The sequence below is a fragment of the Limanda limanda genome, chromosome 16 (genome assembly GCF_963576545.1).
Source record: "Limanda limanda chromosome 16, fLimLim1.1, whole genome shotgun sequence".
Lineage (NCBI taxonomy): Eukaryota > Metazoa > Chordata > Actinopteri > Pleuronectiformes > Pleuronectidae > Limanda > Limanda limanda.
Genome location: NC_083651.1, coordinates 9080037 through 9103243, shown reverse-complemented (window position 1 = coordinate 9103243; position 23207 = coordinate 9080037). Strand labels below are relative to the sequence as shown.

The 23207-nt window shown below is 41.3% G+C and overlaps 1 protein-coding gene across 1 annotated transcript in view; it reads right to left on the bottom strand.

Annotated features, from left to right (window-relative positions):
- Positions 1–23207, bottom strand: part of sema5ba (sema domain, seven thrombospondin repeats (type 1 and type 1-like), transmembrane domain (TM) and short cytoplasmic domain, (semaphorin) 5Ba) — a 163563-nt gene that overhangs the window by 45370 nt on the left and 94986 nt on the right. The window contains exons 6-9 of the mRNA XM_061088125.1: positions 11706–11768; positions 10834–10932; positions 10527–10740; positions 5096–5381 (exon numbers count right to left, since the gene is read on the bottom strand). Of these exons, the coding sequence (XP_060944108.1) occupies positions 5096–5381; positions 10527–10740; positions 10834–10932; positions 11706–11768 (662 nt within the window). The remainder of the gene's footprint in view (positions 1–5095; positions 5382–10526; positions 10741–10833; positions 10933–11705; positions 11769–23207) is intronic.

Sequence of the window (23207 nt, the reverse complement as noted above, 5' to 3'; positions counted from 1 at the left end):
CTCTAATTAAGTGGAGGGGATGTCACTGATGTCACCTAGAAATAGATAAGGTGGCTCATAATTAGTTAGTGATGGCAAGTTACAGCTCGGCAGGAGAATCTCTCGGCTGCTCTGAGCAAATGTGAGACGGACTCTGCCAATAAGGGCTCAGAGATAATTAAAAGACATGGCCGTGCATTGAGCTCTGAAATGTCCACATTCTGACAGAATACTAAAAGCCTCCACTTTATAACCGCTCCACTCGACAGGCTCGGCGGAAAGTCTCAGCAGAGTCATTCCCTTCACTTCTATCAACTGCTCATCTGATGTTGGCCTTCAGTTACTGAATGAGCCATTCATATTATTGCAGCCTCACGCATGCAAATCTGCTCACCAACTATGAGATATACTCCGCAAGTGAAGATAGTTGAGTTGTATAAAATCTGAGGTTTCATGAGGTTTCTAAAGCTTCCACTATAAAGTGTATCTACACCACTGGCTGTCTCTGAAATGTCAGAAGAGCGCAGTGCTGGGAGGTGGGGGTAAGACACACATGTATTAATAAGAGAACTTCTCGCCTCTGGAGTTTCCTGACGGCCAAGACCACAATTGTTCTGACTTGTTCAACCGGTCATGGTCTTGGAATCTCCAGAGGCAATATTCCTGTTGAAAAGTGTGTGTGAGTGTGTCTCTGAATGGCAGATGATGTGATGGGTATAGTTTCCACATAGATTTTGAAAATTAGCATGGCTTTCCAGATTCCCACTCATTAGCCTGTGGCTCTAAAACATAGGTGACCTACACTCAATACTGTGCCTGAACGCATCATGTGCAGACTCACACTGAGAGGAACAAAGCTGCAGCTTTCAATCCACAGGAGATGCTGGTGATTTGCATTATCGATTTCAGTTTCGGTTGCAGTATTGGCCTTTTTATTTTTATTTTTTTTTAAATACGCCTATTGCCAGGTTCCTAGTTACATTTTTATGAGTGAAATACTAAACCAGTGGAGAATTTTTTAAATCATTTGGAAAGCAAAACTTCTCATATTACTTTCTCATCCAACCCCAAAATATAAAATGTACTATTAAGTAAAGCAGAAAGCAGTGAAAACATAGTTACAGATACTCGTAACAGGTTTTTAACAACTTAGGAGATACTCAATAGTCATTTGTGGAACATGATGGGAAACATCGAGACAGTCGGAGGGGAGACCTGGACCAGATCGAACTCAAACTGAGCGGTTTCTTCGTTCCAACTGTTCCTGTTGTGTTTTACGGCCCCAAATTCCTGGGAGCAGCTGTTCAATTTAGCCCAGGCAGATAGCGACAGTGTTTGTGGTGATTGCATTAACATATCCAACCCCGATGAGGGAGGAGGTTTTAGAGGCAGGTTCAATGAGTTGCTTCAGAAAGGAAGGCCAAGGAAGGAGGAGACAAAGGACAATGAACAAAAGCTTGGAGCTTGCTGATTCATCTCATCACCTTCTCTCATTTCCTTCTTCGGTCTATCTCCATCTCGCTCTCCTTTCTTATTCCTCTGGCCTTTTCTATTGTTTCTCTCCGCCATATACCCATTCTCTCGTTCCTATCAAAAAAGACGAGTGCAGGCTGAGAAGAAAGCAGCCGCGTGGTAGCGAATCCCAGCAGCTTAACAGGTGAGAGAGCAGAGGGCGAGAGGCAGGATTCAGCTTCTGTCTCTTGACACAACACAGAATACACCTGAGGACAAACGACTGTGGGCGGTCAGACTTTTGATTTCAGATTGTCTGACTCCTGATCAAACTAAGATGGCACTCTGTAGAGCAAATTAGACGGAGGCACAACCCACGATTTTCTATTCAAACACACTATCCTCTTTCCATTGGTTCTTGTTGGGCTTATTTTAAAAACTCCAGCTGCTTGTATTGAATATTTAAGTTCATTTAATTTAGATTTGTGTTCATTATTTTCCCCCATGCATTGACTAACACCTAATGTCAGGGCTGTGGAGTGATTTGACCTGCTATAAATCACCACGTGGGCATATCCCACCCATTAATCGTCCCCATTGGAGAAAATCAATGGCATGTCAATTATGGTGTGGCAGTCAAAGTTTGCCACAGTCGCAGCTCATTGGACCCGCCACAGCCAGTTTGTTGAGCCGCCAGGTGACAGGCAACAAAGTGGTATGAGTATGGACAAACAATACAACAAGAATTGGGAAAAAGGAAAGTACTTAGAGACTGGACTCGACAAGTTGTCAGGAATGTAAGTAAATAGTTATACAGTTTGTTGTATTTTAATTCCTATATATTTATGTTTTAACAATGGGCTTGTTTTTAAATCTACAGCTGCTTATTTGTCTTGTGAGAGTAGGCAACACTGAACACCACACAAACCCAACAGGAATTAAAGATTTTATGTCTAAACCGTACTCGAGACTGATCTTTTCCCCAAACACTGTAAATACCTAGGACATCGCCCAGGCAACATGATCAAACACAGCCAGACAGGCTCGGGTCAGATTTCCACATTCTATGTGTTTTTTTAACATTAGGCTTTTTTAAAAATCATTTTTTAGGGTTGTTAATTTAGATAAAAATAAATATGAATCATCCTCTGGGGAACAATAACATTAAAATGTATGAGGTAGTTTAGCCAATGGTTATTATACTTTCTTCATTTAAATCAAACCAAACTTGGCGACAGCTTCCTCTCGTCAAAAAAGTGATGCAGTTACACTTTTATCAAACATAAAAAGCCTAACGTGAGCTTCAGCCGACACAGTTTGGCTCCTCTCTGTAATGAAGTCTGCGACACCCCCACTTGGAGCTATCAAACAGCAGAGGGAGCGTGAGTCAGTCTGTGTATTCAGCTCGACTGAGAGCTGTATGCATCCACACTGATCATTAGCAGCAGCAGGGAGGCTCTAAACTCCAGAGGGAAAAAAAAAGGTCTCTATGGGCGGGAGAAAATGTCACAGTAACAAACCACGTGAAGTGATGAAATGTGAGGGCTAAAATGAAAAGCAGCTCGAGCTCAAGTGTTTTGGTCTGCGTGTCACTGTTCCCCCATTAATATTCTTGTTGGTGTTAAAAGGCTTCTTCAGCACAGCTGCTGCTTGTTTTGTCTTTTCTGTTCGACAGCCAGGGCAATGCTGAGGAGCTGTGCACAGACTTAAGTATTAAATTACTGTCATTATACTTTTTATATTCTCTATATAGATGTTTACTGTGACACTGTGCGACTGGAGGTTGCATTGCTGAAAGCTTCCATCTGCAATAACTTTATTTGTTCAATCACTCTAAATACAAACCAGAGACGACTGCAGACTAAAGTGATGAAAAGTATATATGTCGTCCATAAAGTTGTTATCGTCCACGCAAACAGTTACACCTCATTTTTTGAGAAGTTGTGCACATACTCTTATGCGAGAACTTGTCTTTCACAATTTGGTCTGTGTACCTGTCGCCCTCGGAATCTGTTGTGCATAAGAGGGACATTCAAGTGTATGCATATACACCCCGCTACCACTAGAGATTAAACAAATTCAGGTGGAAACGTTGCAGAATAAGTGTAACAAAATTCCTGGATGCTCTCATTTATTTGGATCTGCCAAAAATTGTATAAGACGTTTTTTGTGAAATCCTGCTAGCTAACTAACAGACAGATAAGGCAGTCAAAACATGACCTCTGTGGCAGACAATAATCATATTATAGCAATAGTCCTTGTGTCGTGTAACCACTTTAATTAATTTTATTCAGATTAATAATCTGAGTTGACCCCTTTGAAAAAGTATGCAGCTGCAATTTCTTTCTCGTCTCCCAAAGGTGTAATTACCAAGGCAACAGTAAAGCTTTGAAACGAGTAATGAAAGATACAGTATTTAGAGATGAACAAGGTGCTGACAAATCATCTGCTCCTTTACGGATGGAATAATAAAGCTGTGGCAGGATTTGTACCTGTGGGAATTGAGATCCTGTTATTACAAGGAATTCTCATCAAAATCTTTCCCCTTTTCCCAGAAAAAACATTTGCTGAAACACGGGAGTTTGAGCTTGTCTACGTGTGTGGTCACAGATCAGTTCAGATAATATGCACCGAATCAAAGACACACACTCCAACCTCATTAATACAAACACCAAAAGTAAATCCGACCTTGATGTGCTGTTATTATGACAAGATAACTGGATCAAGTGTTCGGCTGCTTCTGTTTCTTCCAATTACTTTTTCCTGATAAAAAGTCAGCTCATTGCTAAGCTGTGAGGTGAAAATACTTCTCAGCATAACTATGAATAATAAAGGATGAAAAATCTGCAAATACAAGCACAGGTGGTCAGACAAGTGGCTGAATCCGACATGAAGGTGAAGGAGGGCAGTGCTGATGCTAATCCTCAATATAACACCAGTGATCCCGGACAAAAACATAACAACATGAGAAAATCTCCAAATGTTGTGCTTGTGCGTGCGTGCGTGCGTGCGTGTGTGTGTGTGTGTGTGTGTGTTTACAAGGTAACTCAACTATTCATGGACTGATTTTCCCCAAACCTGGTGTGAACATAACTTGAGAGAGTAGCTCCAGATCATAAACGTTTGATAAAAGGTCAAAGGTCAAGGTGAACAAAACTGTGGTCCAAAAAACACATTTTCCCCGATACCTTCACCGATAATAGAGAAATAATCTAAAGCTGAAATTGACCTGAATCATTCACCATCATATCATGAAGAAGTCAGAAAATGACGTATTTCATAGTTAATACATTTGTTTGTATCTCAGTATCAGAACTATATACAGGGAATTAAACTCCTATAGATACAAAAATAATTTCTGATTATATGGTAGGAAGGCCAGAGATGAACAATATGTTTAGATAACATTCAAATATTGAAGTCATGTGCTCTGTGCTTGCAAAGTAACTCAACAACTTTTCATTCATGCTCATATTAAAATTCAGCTTCATGTTTACAATTTTAAAGAGTATGATAACTATTTTGATAAAATAACAATTAGCAACAGTATGTAATTTGATTATGCAAAGATACCCAATGCTTTGCCATAATGTGTTTCCCTACATTAGAAGCTTTGTGGGTTACAATGTGAGAACAGGGCTGAAAATCACGTTCTTTTACTCACACATTGGTGGTGAAGATGCCGTAGATGAGGTCTTGCTCTGGCAGGTAGAAGGTGCTCTGCAGCTCGTTGTAGTAGAAGGGGATCTCGCCGGAGCGTGAGCAGTTGAGCCTGGCCTTCATGAACGTGGTCCACGTGTCCTCCAGGAGGAAGCGCCCGCCGATGTCGTTCTTGCAGACTCGCGCCACACGGGAATAGACCGTCTTGCCACAGTCGTGCTCCACTGCGTTCTCCCTCAGGAAGAAGAAGGTGAAGAGGCCGATGTCATACGCCGAGATAAAGTGGGGCTCTGTCGGGGAGAAGAAGCGGAAGAAGGGAGGAGGTGGAGGGGGGGGAAATCATTACGTGATGACTCCAGGGAAAACAAGAAATATTTGCAACATTTATCTTCAAGATGATGTTGCGTTGACCCCTGTACTCCTTATTATTGATTACAAATAAAAACTTCAAAATTATACTGTTGCTCTCCTGTTTATGATGGTCTGAAAAAGAGTGGCAATGTCAAATGTGTAAATGAGAGACAGTGCAGAGGGAGGCGGCGAGGAGAAGATAAAAAATGGTTGCTAATAAATCTGCCTGATGTTTTGATGGTAACTCCATAGAGCTACGTCTCTTTAACTGGATGCCCGTGCTGCTTTTATTGCCCTGGATGACACGAGGAATGATTCACTGCCCTCCCTACTGGGTGGATTATCAGGTAAAGCAGACTGAATAATGCTTCAGATGGGGAATTACTGTCAGCCGTCGTAAACACACGACCCATCACAGAATACTCATTCCTTGTTATGAGCATGGAGGGAGCTTGGACTTGTAAATTCATTTTAGTCCTAAATCCACAATATTGACTCTAACAACTACATAAAAGTCTTTATAACATCCTAAAGGATATGTTTGTACGAACCCCCCCATTTCCCCACTTACCTAGTACAGTAATCATGCACCTTGTTCTGGCTTTATGTGCAGACATTTAAAGATATTTGTGTCTAACACACTTCAACACTGTGTATGCCAGTGGAGTTTGTTTTGGTGTTCAGAAAAACAACATCTGAAAAAAGGAAACAGATTTTTTTGGGGTATTTTGCCTACGACAGGTGATCAAGGTCTGTGAAAGGAGCGGCTGGTTCAGAAGTTTTCACAGACTGTTAATTGTTTTGTTATTTTGCAAGTTTTTACATTTAAGAGACTCTATCTTGGCCCATGTGCCATCCTCCACCAAGTTTTGTAGAAATGTATTCAGTAGTTTTTGCATAATCCCGCTGACAAACAAATAAACCAAACAAACGAGTAGAGCAAATATCTCCGCCAAGGCCCAACAGTCTTCTTATATAAAAAAATATTAAATCCTGCATCTGCCGCCTGATCTACATACACATCCAAATATCATGGGTACTTCCCAGGCGAAGTTTTGACGTGATCCTGGTTAAAGAAAAACCAACCAATAAACTAATATGCAAGGGTGAAAACATAACCTCCTTAGTGGATGTAACAAAGTGGAGACTGTTATTAGTTCCTCATTAATTATGCATTTAAAATCCAAAGTTAAATATTCAAAATTGTCCCATTTAAGAAAATAGAGCAAACCCAGCCGTGTCATTATCTTCATTATCACCATTATCCATGACACCCAAAGGTATCGTTTAAAGCACTCGTCAGACTGCACATCCCCGTTCAGTTAATTGGTGCTAACAAGCAGGCGGATGAACAAGTGAGAGGTGTCATGTTTGTTGGATCACTGACAATTACTGCAACTGAGACTGAAGAGACAACCATCAGGATGCCTGAGTGCGACTTTACCTGCAGCTAGAGGCTGATGCGAAGGAGCTAATTGTGTTTCTGCATGTTTAATCTATGATATGCAAGGTGTATGTGAGTGTGTGTACGCAGCTATGTATATGCACACCAGGGTATCTCTATGTTTACATACTTGTGCTTATGCATACTGTACCTGTGTCAGCCAAAGGGCAGATGGAGCTGACAGATTCTGCATAATATTACTGAAGCTGCGTGGGTGCAAATGTGATGAACGGAGTATTTCCAGCACCCTGCCGAGCGGTAAACAGATTGTTCAATCTGGCGCGCTGGTTGGGTGCTGGAGGTGCGGAGGCTCCATCTCTGACATCACATGACATTTCAGATCAGACACTGCTACGGTACAAAGAGCAACGCTGTTTAATATTCATATAAGAGGATGCAAAACTGGCCCATTAGTGATATGGGAGCACATACAGAGCTTTATCTTTTTAATTATTATTCAGTTGTAATGTGTTTATTTTTTTTCCTCAGCACGAATATTGACCAAAGTGGAAAACATCTGCTGTGAGGAAATAAAAAGCTGATGTTCTATAGTAGCTGTATACGGGCCACTGTGCAGGATTTAGGAGAATATATTGCCAGAAATGGAACCTGATACTCATAATAAACCCCTAGAAACGACATTTGCTTGTGTTTTTGTTAGCTCAAAATGAACCTTTCACACCTACATTAAGAGCCATGTTTCTACAGAATGGGAAAACCAAATACCGAATCTAGAGATGGGCTTTCCCTTTTTTACGATACCAAAAGGCCACCACAGATTCTCCTACTCACTAATCACGTAGGGGTCATCTGCAACCCCACAGTTAGATGGCGCTAAATTCTACACATTGGCCCTTTTATGTCTTTAATACTTCTCAGGCAGACGGTTTACAGAGAGCAGGCTGATCAGGGAGATCATGGAGTGGTTGACCATATGAAAAAGTGTGAGAGGGGCTGACATCGTTGTGGAAGTGGTAATGAGCATTGAAACCTCAGAGCAGTGGACGCCTGCTGTGAGCTTTTGTCTCACAGGGATCACGTTTGTTTACCTCATTATTTAAAAACAACATCTGCCATGGTTACATTATAGACAGGGAATAAGGAAAAGCATAACAGGTCCCCTACATTTTATGCAGCATTACATTTTCTGCAAGATGAGTATTTAGTTGATATAAATCAGATCTATAGAAATATTAATTAATATTGTGAAATCTCTTGCTTTAGCTTCGGGCTCATATGTGCAAAGAACCTACACTTTCTTCACAAAAACTGAGAGCGGATAACATAAACATGAATTGAGATTCATGGCATTCAGGTGCATGATGGGAAACAGTTGGTCAGCACCTGGCGGGCAACCAATCCAATAAGGGAACAGATTAATTAGATCCAGGACCCCCTCCCTGTCCTGAGTTCTCCTGGAGTGGAGAGGCTTAGAGCTGGAAATTAGATTTTCATTCACACCCCAAATCCACCGGGAACACAACTCCACATCTTTCCCTGAATCAGCCATGAAGGAAACCGGCTTTGTCTGTGATGGCATGTGTGTGTGTGTGTGTGTGTGTGTGTGTGTGTGTGTGTGTGTGTATGTAGAGCAACCTGTGTGTGTATGACTGTGTGTGCACCAAGTTATGATTATGCTGATGAGATCACATCAACTATCCACCCCCTTCCTCCCCTCCCTCATGCTCCGTAAGTGTGTGTGTGTGTGTGTGTGTAATGCTCTATAACACACACTTGCAAACATAGTTAGGACACGCATGCAGGGTGCATACTGTCCAAGAACATATAGTTTAATAACACACTCTCACATGCAGGCAGTGTGTGGTCCTGGTAGGGAAGCACGCTGTGTGTCGTAATTTCACCCTCTCCCTGCCGAGAGGAATAATTACATTGCTCACTGATTCTTCAGTCTCTCTTCTCTGCTTCCCTCCTCATCCTCAGCACTCCTCTCACACCACACGCACACACGCACACACACACACACGCACGCACACACCTTTACACCGTCACACTCTCCAATTTTACCCTCCGTTCACTCTGTCTCTGCTTTTTTCCGGCCAACTCTCTAAAATTCAGATCTTTCGCAACCCAGTTCTCCTCGTACTACAGCTAAACCTGAAATATGTGAATATTTGTTCGGTAAAGTTAGTGATGATGATTAGCTATTTAATGCAATAGTCCCGAGAAAGAAAATCAATCAACATATAGTCAGAAATGTAGAGCTTACTTTGGTTCCTGCTCCTCAGATGTGAGGATTGGCTCTTTTTCACATCATTGTTATTTCAGTATCTTTGGGTTTTTGAAAAATCACACTGTGCTACTTCATGCATATCAGCTCAGCAAAGGACGGATGAAAGAAAGAAACTCAAAACCTGAACGTGGCCAAATGCTTTATAAGGTTTCTACTGACTATTACCATTAGCTTCACCTCATTGTTGGCAGGGCATTTACCACATAGGACATTGTAATTGGATGTCATTAATCAAAATGAAACTGACAAATCAAAGCTCTTGTACAAAGGAAGTTGATGAAAACCTCCTCCGGCGGCAACCCATCTACATTCCTGCCGGAGCCGGAATGTGTGTGAGAGGATTTGGCCTGCAGCACGGTCAGGGGAAAGTCACGGTGTCAGCAGCAGGGAGATTATTGAAACCGACACCTGGAGGATTGACAGCATTTCATGTTCTACGCTATTCCATAATCCCACCAATTCCTATGCCTAACCTGCACTGTGTGTTCCACATACAACTTCAAATCCAAACAGCCTTTCTGATCCTTTGAAAAAACACCCCTGTCCAATTGATCCATCTTGGCTGTAACAAAAGAGACGATTATATTGGACACAGAAAGTTCAGACTTTGCCCGTGTGCTGCAGAAAGCCAGGCCAGGAAAACGTGTTAAATAACAGGAGGAGTTTTCACAGATTGTTTGACACATATCTTCACCCTGCTATTTCCTCTCATGTGGAGTTCAGACCTGATCAGATTTCTAAGCCTGTTGGTTTAGATTTCTCACATCTGATAGGAAACTGAGAAAACACTGACCCTGAGAAAGTTGGAACTGGAACCTGTATTTCATAATTCCTGCTCATTTCACAGAATGTTGAGCCTCAAATGCTCTGAAATGAATAAAGTCAATGAATGAAAATTAATTAGCAATTTATCAACATTTAGCCTGTTAATTTGATGATTCAAGCGTTTTCGATGTGACAAATATTTTCCCTGTACACATCATTGGTTTTTGGACAAAATAATCAGTTTGACAGATTCTCGTTTAGGACTATGAGATTGTGATGCTATTTAAGGAAACATTTATTGGAATCATTGCCAAGGAGGTTATGTTTTGCCCCAGTCCATTTGTTTGTTTTCTTTGTAAGCAATGATTATGCAATAACTACTAAATGGAAACTTGGTGGAAGGATGGAACGAGGGCCAAAACGAACCCATAACATTTTAAAGGGGTGAATCCAGGATTTTGATTGTTGTGTTAACTGTGTTTTTTGTTATTCTCAACATTTTGACCAATTTCCCAGGGAATAATTAATGGATCTCTTCGAAAAATCTGGCATGTTAACAACAATGATTGTCTACAATACAACAAAATCCCAAAACACAAACGATATGTAGGTGCCTGACTGTACCATTGAGCCATTTTGAGTTGTACTGGGCGGTCCGGAGAGGAGGCATCCCACCCAGGCTGCGGTATATGACAGGGTCCCGGCCGGAGAAGTCAATGACGGTGGCGGCAAACATCTCTCCGCTCTCCGTCACCACCGCAGTGGAGTTGTGCCGAGGATCATACGGACACCGCGCCACACCGTTGACCCGCTCCAGCACGCTGCTCATGTTGCCCACCTGTGGGTGGAGAAAAGAGAAAGACACAGGGATAAAACGACCTGCAGTGGTTTCGCCGTGTTCCTATAAAATCCGACACACACTTATCTGTACCTCTCTGGTAATACACAGAGGCTGGAAAGCATTGGTTCCACAGGTCATGACCTCGGTCTTGTTCACCAGCAGGACTCGGATGTAGTTCTGACATTCAATCTGCAGAGAGACCGGAGGAAAGCTTTGAAAGACGCACAGCAGTTACACGCTGAGGTGGTTGGCTAAATACCCTGCGACATTTCCTGAGAAGAACAATGGAGCGAGTCTTTGTGAAACCAGTCTGGCACAAAACTAAACGCACAGCAATTCAGAATGTGCAGTTTTCACTGTCATTGTTCAGAAATATGAATGGAAGCCTATTTGTTGCATCGACAGGGGCTTCACATTAAGTTAAGTATGCATGTCAGAGAAGAGTCAAATCTGCTCTAACAAAGGTGCGACATAGATTTATTTGCAATGGCATTTTATGTGAGTATCAATTTATTGTGAAAGCTGCTGCCTTTGTTTGTGGAGAATAGTGGAGATAATTGCAGTGACACATCTCAAAGAGGATAGATTTTCTGTTTTGTGTATTTGGAATACTTTCGCACTATAGGCCCAGCAGGGGGTAACAATCACAATCAGTCCCCCCAAAAATAAATGTCATAGAATAATTGATCAAAGCATTAGTTATCAGACACATTTGAAAGGAGGTTTTTGGTCGTCTCACTGTTCTGCCCTGAGCTCTCCTGTGCACAATTCCCTTCCCTTCGTTATGCCCTCTCTTCACTGAAAGAGAAAACAGCTCTTGATTGAAGGGTCTGGAATGCTTGTTCTGTACAGAGCCCTCCCCCTGAGGCCCATAAGGACCCCACCACAAAAGCCAGAAGATATCAAGATGGCCCCTCTGTGAGCCCGGCAGCGCTGACATGCAGTGTTGTAATTGAGGTTACCTCTGTTTTGCCTTTGCTCTGACAGGATCTCCTGGTCTCCTCGTCCGGTGCCCATTCGGTTGCCTGGGAGAGAAAAACAAGAAAAAAAGCGCGGGGATGACAAAAGAGGCCGAAAAAGCAGTCGGCTGAGTCCTTCAGACGCTGCAGAACAGTTACGCAACGACCGACTGTTGTTAATACTGTAGGCATTCACAAACAGATGCATGAAAGGACTTTAACCTCATTGCTGTTTGTTTATTGTGTAAACATGGCGACCGGTTTGCCCGCCAAGAGCCCATTCGAGGGTGGCGGGCAAGGTACCCAAACGAGGCAGTTGAAGGGCTGAGGATGGCATTAGCATGTTAATGGAATTTCTCTCCACCTTCTTCTCCTTCTTTCATCCCCCGCTCCATCTCTCGGAAAAGTTTGCAGCACTCGCCTCCCCCCCGCCACCACCCTCGCTGCTACCGGCCAATTCCTGTTGATGGTTGTGTCTCGGGCTTAATTATGGATGCAGGCAGCAGCAGCAGCAGCAGCAGCGCACAACTGCAAACACACTAAAGCTTGTGCATACACATGCTGCTTGGCCAACTGAACCGCACAGGCTCTGGTTAAGAGGATTGATGTCCCTGTTTTTTGGCATAAACTGTATATGTGCAAGGTGCCAGGGGACCCCTGTTGTGTGTCACTGGCCTCATTTTACTATCCTCCCCCCTCTCCTCCTCTTCTGTGATCTCACTGCCCAAGTAGGAAGGTTGCCTGAATATCTTTAAAGTTTAAAAGTCTGCCCTTATATAACATAATCTTATTTCCCATCTCTCTGCTGCCTGGCTTTAGTTCTTTCTCTCTTCTCCCAGAAGGGATTATTGTCATGCACAAGACATCACGCAGCGGATAATTATCTAGATCTCACGAATTGCCTTCCCCGAGACAATCTGCCAGTGTGACAGAGTTGTGACCCAACATTCAGCGAAGCCTGCCAACTGAGGGCAACCAAGAGTCAACGCTGAACTGGGTCAGTATTCCAGGAGCCTGATGAAAGACTCAAACAAACCCAAACCTACAGAGTAAAAAACACATTGACACCACGAAGAGCTCCTCTTAAATTACATATTTATGTATAAATAGATTGAATTTTTTAGGTGTGAATTTTTCCCTGGGTAATATCACTCCTGCTTTTTTGGATCCTCATTTTGCTTTAATTAAAACTTCAAAAACTCTATAGACCCGAGACTCAGTGAGGGAGAATAGGATATTATGAACACATTTAATGACAACTTTAAACTACTGCCAGAATCTCGATGTGGACAATATAGTGAGTTCAAACTATGTAGTGGAAGAAGAAATCTCTTTATTTCACGGATCATGGAGCATTGCATTTCAAATGTGATTGCAGGACTGGAAGTTTATGATTTTGGACGATTAGACTCTGCATAAATTCTTGCTAATGAGTGAAAACAACAGACAGTAGAGAAGTACAATCCACAGCTTAATGAGCTGTAGTCAAATAACTGCAATGTCCTGGGACGTCTTTTATTGCTTTTATCCTAAGCTCATATTCATAGAAGATTCATGACTGTGTGATTGCTTTTTGATTGCTCACACTGCCAGAACTGTTTGCGCTGCCAAAACACTGAAAAAGACGTAATTTTTCCTCCTCTCTGATGCCATGTTTGATAATTTGAGATGCAGCTCAAAGCTCTAACAAATACACCCACTGGAAACTGCGCAGAATAAATTGAAAGTTAGCGACAAGCTGGTAAAGAAGGTGAAACATAGAGCAGCTTAGAGCCAGATATTGTTCGCAGGAGATGGTGGAGACCAAATAAGAGCAAAAACAACAAACATTTGTATCCAATGGACAGAAACCTGTATTTAAGGCAAATGTACATTAAGCAAATTATCTACATGTCTGTCAGTCTTTTTTTGTGCTCCCTGGTGGCCGAATAAATACTTTATTGCATATTTTTATTTGCAAATTTGTGTTAACGTTTTTCACAATGTCTTGCAAACACTGTGCGACATTAGCGTTCACCTAAGAGTTAAATTGAGAGTGTGTGTAGCCTTCTTCTTAACTTGATATGCTGTTATGAGTTGTTGTAGCTAGTCGGCGCTGTTGCACCTCAGGTAGGTCATGTGGGGAGAAAATGAAAAAGGAGAAGAAGAGATCAAAGCTGACCACAAAGCAGGATGACGGAAAAGACCCAATAAGCAAGCGGTTGAGAGTGTCTACGTATTTGTTAGAACATCTCTGTTTCTACCTCTATGTGTGTGGTTGTGCCCCTAGTGTCCACCAACTCCATGGAGGAGATCTGGTTCTGTAGCTGCTGCTCATGTTCACCACCTTGTTGCTAATTATGTTGGTTCAGCTAGAAATGAGTTTAACGAGGATGTTGAGAATGATGCAGGACAATAAAACTCTGCACTTTAACCGTAAAAGAACTGAAAGGTATTAAACCATCCACAGAGCTGAAATGAGCCCGTGGTGATTATGTGAGTTTGTCACTACGAGCAACAAATTACACCGAGTCATTAGATCTATTATTAATGTGAAAATATAGATTAGAGCCGCTTCAACCAGGCTAAACTCCTAATAAAAGCCAGCTGAAACCTCTGTGCTTTAAACAAGCACAGGTTAGAGATGCAGATTGATCGTTCCATTAGAGTTGTAAAGCTATGTTTAGCTCCTGCAGCTGGTAAGAGGGCTCTGGCCCATATTGATGGTTGCAGCTCATCTCCCCGTCTCCCACAGCAGCTCCCTTCAATTAACCTGCTTCAGACTGCACAGGAGAGAGAGAGCGACAGAAGCAGAGGACGGCTACATAGAGTAAAACTGTGATTAAAATGGAACCTGAACTCCAGACACTGAGCACAAAGTAGCTGGAGAAATAAATATACAGAGAGTCACTCATGCGCTCTGCAGGAGCTCGGCTGGCTGGTCGCTCAACATTACTGCGTACCTCCAATCCACTTCCCATGAGCACAGTGAACAGCGTGGCACCTGCCATTCAGAGAGCAGCCCCGCCCCCTCTGTGGCAGTCTATCACTTTGCCTGCTGAAATGAAAACACTGCTTCTCCACAGCCCCTGCCTGTCAGCCCCTGTCAGCCCGCGGACTGATGGGATGACGTCATTGTAAACACACACACACACACACACACACACACATACACACACACACAAACACACGCAGATGGATGCCTTTGCGATGAATCATGGCTTGGGGCCTTTCCATCTTTTCGGCAGGACCCCGTCTCCAAGGATTCCCATCGGCTTAACCTGCTGACCTTCACCAGAAAGTGGCCCCCTCCCCTCCCTGTCCATCTCCTCTTCACACCGCTTTGGAACAAAGCCACACACACACACACACACACACACACACACACACACACATACACACACAAAGCTTGTGAGAATACCAATTCCGCCTCAACATCCTCTCCCTCAAATATCTTCCCCCTGTACCGAACCCTGAATGGCCCGATTGCCATCGACAGGATGAATAAAAGCTGCACAATGTGTGGGAAGGATGCAGCGTTTATTTTTCACTTAAAATGTTCACAACCTGTCTCACATAAATAAGAGTCATACGGAGAGTGGGAAAATTATCTTTCACAAATTCCATGTTTATATTGAAGCTCTGAATAATCCACTGTTCTTAAAGCAGAGGAACAGCTCGGTGCAAAGGGTTCACGCACTGTCACAGTCAGATGTCTATTGATTTATGCTTTAAAAAGAAAAGCAAAGTGTTATACATTTAATATGTGTATAACAAATGTGTTTAATGTTTAAAGTGTCATGGTCATTAATCAAATAAACCAGTTTAACAATGTTGAGATGATCCATAGGCAATTCAGTCTCTCATGCAGCTCAACTGTAGCTCTTTTCTCCCAGTGTCTGCAGGATATCATCTGAACAGAATGACAAAGATGACACCCATAATGAGCTATTTTGCTCCATGATGTATTTTTTCTTGTTGTTTTGTCATTTCTTTAAAGCGCAAGAGAGGAAAAAACGTCTCTTAAAGAAAAGACAACATTGGACCTGTACTGAATTCTGGACATTTTCCTAAAATGTTCCTTTTATGTGAGACAGCCAATGGCCAAGTCAGTCACTCCGGATATTGACGGAAACTTTTCCTGCCAGTTCCTCGGTAAAATATCTGAGAATACAGAAGGGAAATGTCTGACTTGAAAGCTTTTGGTGATAAAGGCCAACGACGGTAATCAAAAGCACCGGATTTCCACAGCACAATTTCTACATCATGTCCTGACTCCTGACTCCTCTACCCACAAGTCGCTCCTCGCCAGACAATTACAGACATTTTCTTAGAGTTGTAAACACGTCTGACCTAGAGAATCTCCGGCTGCTTTCATCAAACGTCTCTAGGACTGTGTCTGAACAACTGACTGCTGTTCTGCTTTCTGTCCAGTGAACATTTGAAAATTGTCCTTTGTATTCACATAATTAACATTTGACAGTGATTTGATGGAGCAGTGGTGATGAGGGGTAAGAGGCTTTCTGTCATTATAGACGAGAATCTGAACAAACAATCACTGGACAGAATTTTTATAAATGTCAGTATCGTATTTGTAGATTTAATAAACACAAATGAAGTCTAAATATTGGAGGAAGCAGGGAGTTTAAATCACTGTCGCTGATTCCGAAAATAACACAAAATTAAAGAGCCGTCTACCTCTCGGAGAGGAGTCATTTTTCATGTTTGAATATTGCCCAAGGCCACAGAACCTGTTTATTGTTTGTGCCTGTAGCCACAGACGCATGTTAGAGCTAATTTCCATCTATTAGCAAGGCCAACATCTATGTATGCTACTTGCTATCACCTCCCTCCAAACCTGAGCTAGACACCCCATTTCTCCCAATTTCACCACCACCGTATATACAAAAGCATATCTCGCCCGAGGCATCTTTCTTTAAGGCGGAAAGAGAGAGAGAGATAGGAAGGAGGGTTTGACTTTTTGCTTTTTTTTTTACAGGCACATAAAATTCCAGAAAACACAATTAGTGGCAGGAAAGTGGATTCATCACTTTTACTGAAGAATGATGGCAGCCAGGCTGGAAAATAAATTCTGTCTGCACAAGAAAGACAGAGGAAGATGGGGAAAAGAAAAGGGGGGGAGGGTGGAGAGCGGGAAAAGCTAATGAAGCAAAGAGAGACGTGAACGCTGCAAATGTGGCTCCTGAAATGTGTCGCTGTGTTGATAAGGCCGTCTCTCACTGACATGCTGCTAACATCATGTGTGACAACTAATTATAACTCATGAATATTGTAAATAAGTGTGTCGGGGGAGTAATGGCTGTTTGAATAGGAGCTGTCTGACACTCGGTGCAGTCAAGATTTGTATAAAAGTGCAGCGGGAATGGACCCGAGCAGATTCTAGAAAAGACAACATCCGTTAATCCGTTATGCATGGAGTCTAATAATGTCGGCACCCAAACAAAGGGCTATAATAAGCAAGAGCTGAATTAATACTTCATATTCTAAGCTTACCTAATAGTTTTAACAGTAATAGCTAACAAGGCTCGAGGGCTAAAGCTCTGTGAGCATTGATAATGAAAATTAAGGAATTAAAAAGAGTATTTTCCTGAGAATATCGACCCTGTGACAGCCCCTGCTTTTTGCTCGTGTTCCTGTGCATATCTGTTATATGTCTTTTGTTCTTAGAGAAGCGGATTACCCAGAAACCAGATTTGGAGAACCTGTACTTCCAGATGACATTTCTATTCATTTGCATTTGAGTTGTTATCCTGTTTTAAGTAATGGCCTTTTTAAGACATCTGTGGATTTGTTATATTTGCTTTGTAGTTCTCTGGCGTCTGGTAACTGGCATGCTGGTGTGCACTTGTTTTATTATTTTGGCTGTATTCAAAATGTTATATCGAGATATCTGTAGGGAAGGTAAAAAAGGCTCTATGTCGTTACTGTATCAAACTGAAACCTCATGGAATCGTGTTTTCTTCCTGGCTCATCCTGCTTCGCTTCACTGCAGCCTCCTCTGTGGTATGTTACTTAACCACTGAGACAAGGGAGTACAAAATAAAAATCGGTATTTTCACCCACCACTTCACTGAGAAACAGAGATCAACAGTTTTTTTCTTCACTTCAAAGTGAGATTAATCTTTCCTCACTACTCCAAGTGATGCCTGTTTTTTATTGACTCTGTGCTCTTCTCTTCATTCTCCTCGATGTGCTATTTTAGGTAATAACCCGCACCCAACCTATACACTCACAACTTGACAATATGGCCAATTTTGGCACAAACCGGTGCCCAGGTGGTGCAGAGAAGAAACAGACAGCAGCAACACAGGAGTGAACACAGGAGTGGGCACCACTGGCTGTGTTTTAAAACAGGAAACCAGTGATGCACCATGTGCTCGTCTAACCCACTTGTCAAACAGACAGATGATATTCTGATACTTTGAAACCCACATGACAATCATCATGATCATATATTCCCAACATTATTTAAATCATTGCTATACATGTGTCAGTGTCGACTACAGGAAAGCAATGGGAATTGAAATGACATCATCGGAAAAAACTAGAATCAACACCCTTCAGTTGTATGGCTCCACCAACCAGTGCAGTTTCAGTCTAAATAAATTCTTTATACGAGATCACTTTGACCTTTGACCACTCATCTTTCAGTGCAAGTGACAACTGGTCAAAATTTGAAGAAATCCCTAAGAGATATGTTCAAGGGGCCATGTTTTGTTTTGGGAGGCCACAGTGACCTTGACCTATGACAACCTAACACCAATCAGTTAACCCTTGAGCCCAACCAAAAATGTCTGCCAAATTTGAAAAACGATTCTCTCAAGACGTTCTTGAGTTAATGAATTCACAAGAACAAAAATAGGGTTTGACCTTTGACCAACAAAATCTAATCAGTTAACCCTTGAGTCAAACTGAACGTTCAAAACACTAAATTTTAAGACATTCTGTCGAGATGTTTGGACAACCCCTGGCTGTCACAGGCGCCAAGGCATAAAAAAAAACATTCTTCACATTTCTTCCACACATTTACTCGCTGCAGCTCTCTACCTTCTGCCTTCTGATGCTCAAGAAACTCCAAATAACAAATTCGTAGCTCAACAGTTGTTGTGCATTATGTTGTCTTGCCATCGGCTCTGTGCCAGCGGCCACAGCTGCTGCCGGGCCAGAGGCATACAAATGATTTGTGTGACCTGCATACACAGCAAACTATACTTCACATTGACGTGCAGGTGGAGAAGCAGGATCTGTGCAGGAATTACGGGGAAGATAGAAACAGTTGAGCTTTATCACCTATACACATGCTTCACATTATATTGGTACCACGGTTGGGTTGCACGTGTAACATTAAGCAGCTTGTCTGCATCGTTAACCAGTCCCTCAGTGCACTGGTGCGCTGGTGCACGACTGCAATGCAAAGATTGTTTTGTTATTTTGAGATGTTTATCTTTGTATTTTTTCATCTGGGTAATTGATAATCTGTCTGTGAAGGTTTATTTCAAGAATACACTTTATGGCTGTGGGATCCTTCTGAATTTACACTGTGTGCTTTGGTGTTTGCGTGTAGACCTGGTGTCTGGATTTTCACAAAAAAATCAAATAATCCATGTAATAAATTGTCAATTTTATTTATTATCACAGATCTGTTTTATCCTTTTCGTTTGGAATTAAAATTGTATTCAAGATGAAGATCTGGATTCAAAATGAATGAAAAATTACGTTAAATCTTTATATTATGTTCAAGTTCTATATATTTGAATTTTCTGCAATTTCATATCAGACGATATTTTGGTGTTGAAAATGTTTAACTCCCTAATATTGGTATTGGTTCCAACAATCACTTTACAACCCAACATCACCAATTGCATCAGCAGCCAATACAACCAAACCTCATTAGTCAGAAGCTACTTGAATGCTGCACAACACATTAGTCTTTTAAGTAGGATATATCCGGGGGAAAAAAGTAAAATTCTTTGCACAGTACATCAAAGGTATTATTTCATAAAGGAAGCATGACACTGCATGTTTGTTACGACCTGAAGGTGAAGATGACAGGAGGTGGTTTTGGGCAGTGGTTGGTTTATTGAGGATAAAAGTCACAGTTTGGAAAGAATGTTTTTTGCCAAAGGTTTTGAGAAGTCTGTTCCTGTTGGAGATGTTTGTGTAACTTGTTTTATGGAGGTGATTTCCATTTTCTTTGGAAAGCACTTTGTGCAAAGCTTGAAAAGTTCTATATAAATACGACTTATAATTACCAATATATGGTGTCATAAATGTCTAGCGGGAAGAAAGGTTTGGTCAGCATTTCATTCCCCCTAGCACCAGCACCAACAAAATATAAAATTACATTTAGTTTGAAACAGCTTTGTTCAGAGCAGAGGAACCCGAGCCAAATGCTGCTGAACTGTATGTGAACCATGTCATCACATCTCACATCCTGACTGAGATTTCATTCTTTCAAACTGCTGAGAATTAAATTTGTGAACTGTGTGATCATTTGCATTTCACACACTGACAATACTGGCAATTGGACTCAAAGGACATGAAATGCATATCGAGTGTCGAGTTCCCAGAGTTGACCCTGGTACAAATATTTTTTTAAATGCTCACATTGGCTGAGGTCCCAGGTGGACTGACGTGACTCATTTCTGCACACCACGCACGCACGCACGCACACACACACACACACACACACACACACACCCTTGCACGACAAAGTCAAGCGTTGTCACTAAATGTTCACACAGCAGAAACCCAGCTCAGTGCAGACACCAGCACAGACTGACAGCAGCAGGATACACACTCATTCAGCCATGAATACAAACCTTTAGATGCCAACTTGTGCAGTTTTAGTCTGACTTCTAGAAAAGCAGAGTTTAGAAGGATAGTTCATCCTAAAGCTCATGGACACATCCAGCGAAGTCTGAAACCCGGCGCTCAGTTCCACAACGACGCCTGACTGACCTCTTGGAAGTGATTTAATTTCCTCGAAAAAAAAAATGTGATGCAGCACTAACAAAGCTCAGTTCTGAACTTAATTACACTTTCTGTTCAATATCCAGCTACAGATACTGAAATGTGTCTGAAGCACCCAAAGACTGAAAACATCAGGTTTAGGAGATTCTTGGGCAGATTTCTTCTATGTTTACATATTTAATCTGATATTAATGCAGTTTATGTTGAGAAAACACTGAACATTGATGCAAGGAGCTGATATTTCATTAAATGATTATAAAAGGAAGTAAAAAACATTTATACTTCTCAAGAAAAAGTATTTCCGTACGGGAACGCATCTTAGAGGCAACAGTATTTGTCTCCAACAATACACATATTCAAATGTAAAGTATGGGTATGCTAGGAGGTTTGTCCCTCATTGAAAAAGTACTGAAGTGCACTTTCATCTTAATAATTGCTCACAGATGAACTCTCCTGTCTTTGAAAATCCTCTCCATCATCATCTTCTTTTCATGTCTTTTTTTAAACTGACAACCAAATTTTCTATTTCCATTGGTAACCCTTAATCTGTTATTTTGATTGACTGTCTACCAGTGAAATGTGACAGTAGAGCTTTGGACCTGTCAATGTGGGTGGGTGATCTGCTGCCTGTTCACCACCCAGACCCTCACTAAAGAATATGCATGCATTCTTCTAGCAGTCTTCTAATAATGATTTCCTTCATATTCTGAAATAAAATGTATATAATTGTTTTCTATCCATCTACCTATCTACCTATCTACCTACCTATCTACCTATCGACCTATCTATCTACCTATCTACCTATCTATCTATCTTTCTATCTATCTATCTCTATCTTCATCCATCCATTTTCCTACCTGCATATAAACCGAAAGCACTCTGTATATTACTTGTGTACTTACATACAAAATATTGCAGTATTTTCTTTTCATTAAGTTTAATTTTAAAAAGTAAATTGGTTGCAATACAAACCCACTTACAACTAACTACTACAAAATAGGCTAAATAAGGAGAAGCCTTTGTAATAAAGTGTATTTCACCCCCTAAATGAAGAGGCGTTAGAAGACCAAACATCTCCAAGGAGGCTGTGCAAACAAAATTATTCCTGAATCAGATTGTTAATCAGGATCTATAATTGACTGAGGTCTTCTTCATGCCCTAGCCAACCAAACTTTCATGGAAATCAGTATTTTTTAAGTGATTCTGGTGACGGACAGACGGACAAACACCAATAAAAACAACTTCCTTCACAGAGAAAACTACAAAAAACCTTATTCCCAAACGACAACATGATGCAATTATACCGTCACAAAGGACTGAAGAAAAATGTTCGCTAAATCCTGGACACGTAGAACAAATTTAGAAATGTACTGTTATGACAGATTATTTTTAAAGAGCGTTTTGCAACTCAAGAAATCAAAAGGGAAACTGGAAGCTGTTTTCCCTTCAGATGTGAAAACGTTGAGTCGAACACAGTGTGTGGTTCAGTGTGTGTTTGCCCACTCACTCTGCTGCTGCTTCCCACCCACTGTAATTCCACATTAGGGACGATGGCAGGTGAAAGCAGACAGTCTCTCCATGAGCAACCAACCAGCTCAGTGGATTACTGCTTCTGTTCCACAGACACTTACTGTACTGTACACACCCACACAGGTACAGACGCAGGTAACACAGAGGAACATGCAAACCGTCACGAACATCACGTACACACAGGGCCCAGTATTCCATTTCTATTCAATAGAATATTAATCACTTATTATTTTGAGAATTAATAATTGTGTGACACTTTTAAAAATGATCAAGAAGAGGAACTATTGTTTTCTGCTCATTCTCCCAGTTCTGTCAGTGAAAGGAAAAAGATAAATGCTGAGACAGGAAGTCGAAACGATGAGACACTCAGCCATTATTTTTAGATACTGAGTCACTGTTTTGAGCTGGTAAGTTACTACATTGTATTTTTGGGAAGTTTTCATTATAATGACTTATAATGACTTTTCAAACAATCATTGGTTATTGTTTTTTATTATGATGGTGTGTTCAGGTGCATCTTTTAACAGGAGAAATGAGGCATGTAGGTTTGGAGTAATGATGTGATCTTCGTGTTTTACCCTGTTTCGTGTCACCATTTGCAAAGCAGCTATTGTCTGTGCTTGAACATAAACAAGCCAACTAGTGAATTTATGAGGCTGATATTTACAATTTGAAAAATTTATAAGAATATTGTTTTTCAACAGATACTAACTTTTAAGAAGCATGCCATAAAAGAAATTAAGAATTCAGAGATTCGTTTGAGCAAAGCATTCTGCTTCTTCTCTTTATTTATTAGTCGACATAATTGCCAAATGTGTGATAAGCTGCTATCGGCTGTTATGTTGGGTTTAACCTATTCAAATTCTCATCCATAATTCAACTCTGTCAAATCTGTATTCTTATATATTGTATAAGTGTAATCATTTTTTCTTTATGACATAATAAAACCAGCTATTAACCCAGAAATGTTCCAGTGTGGGAAGAAGGATTGGGGCTAGAATG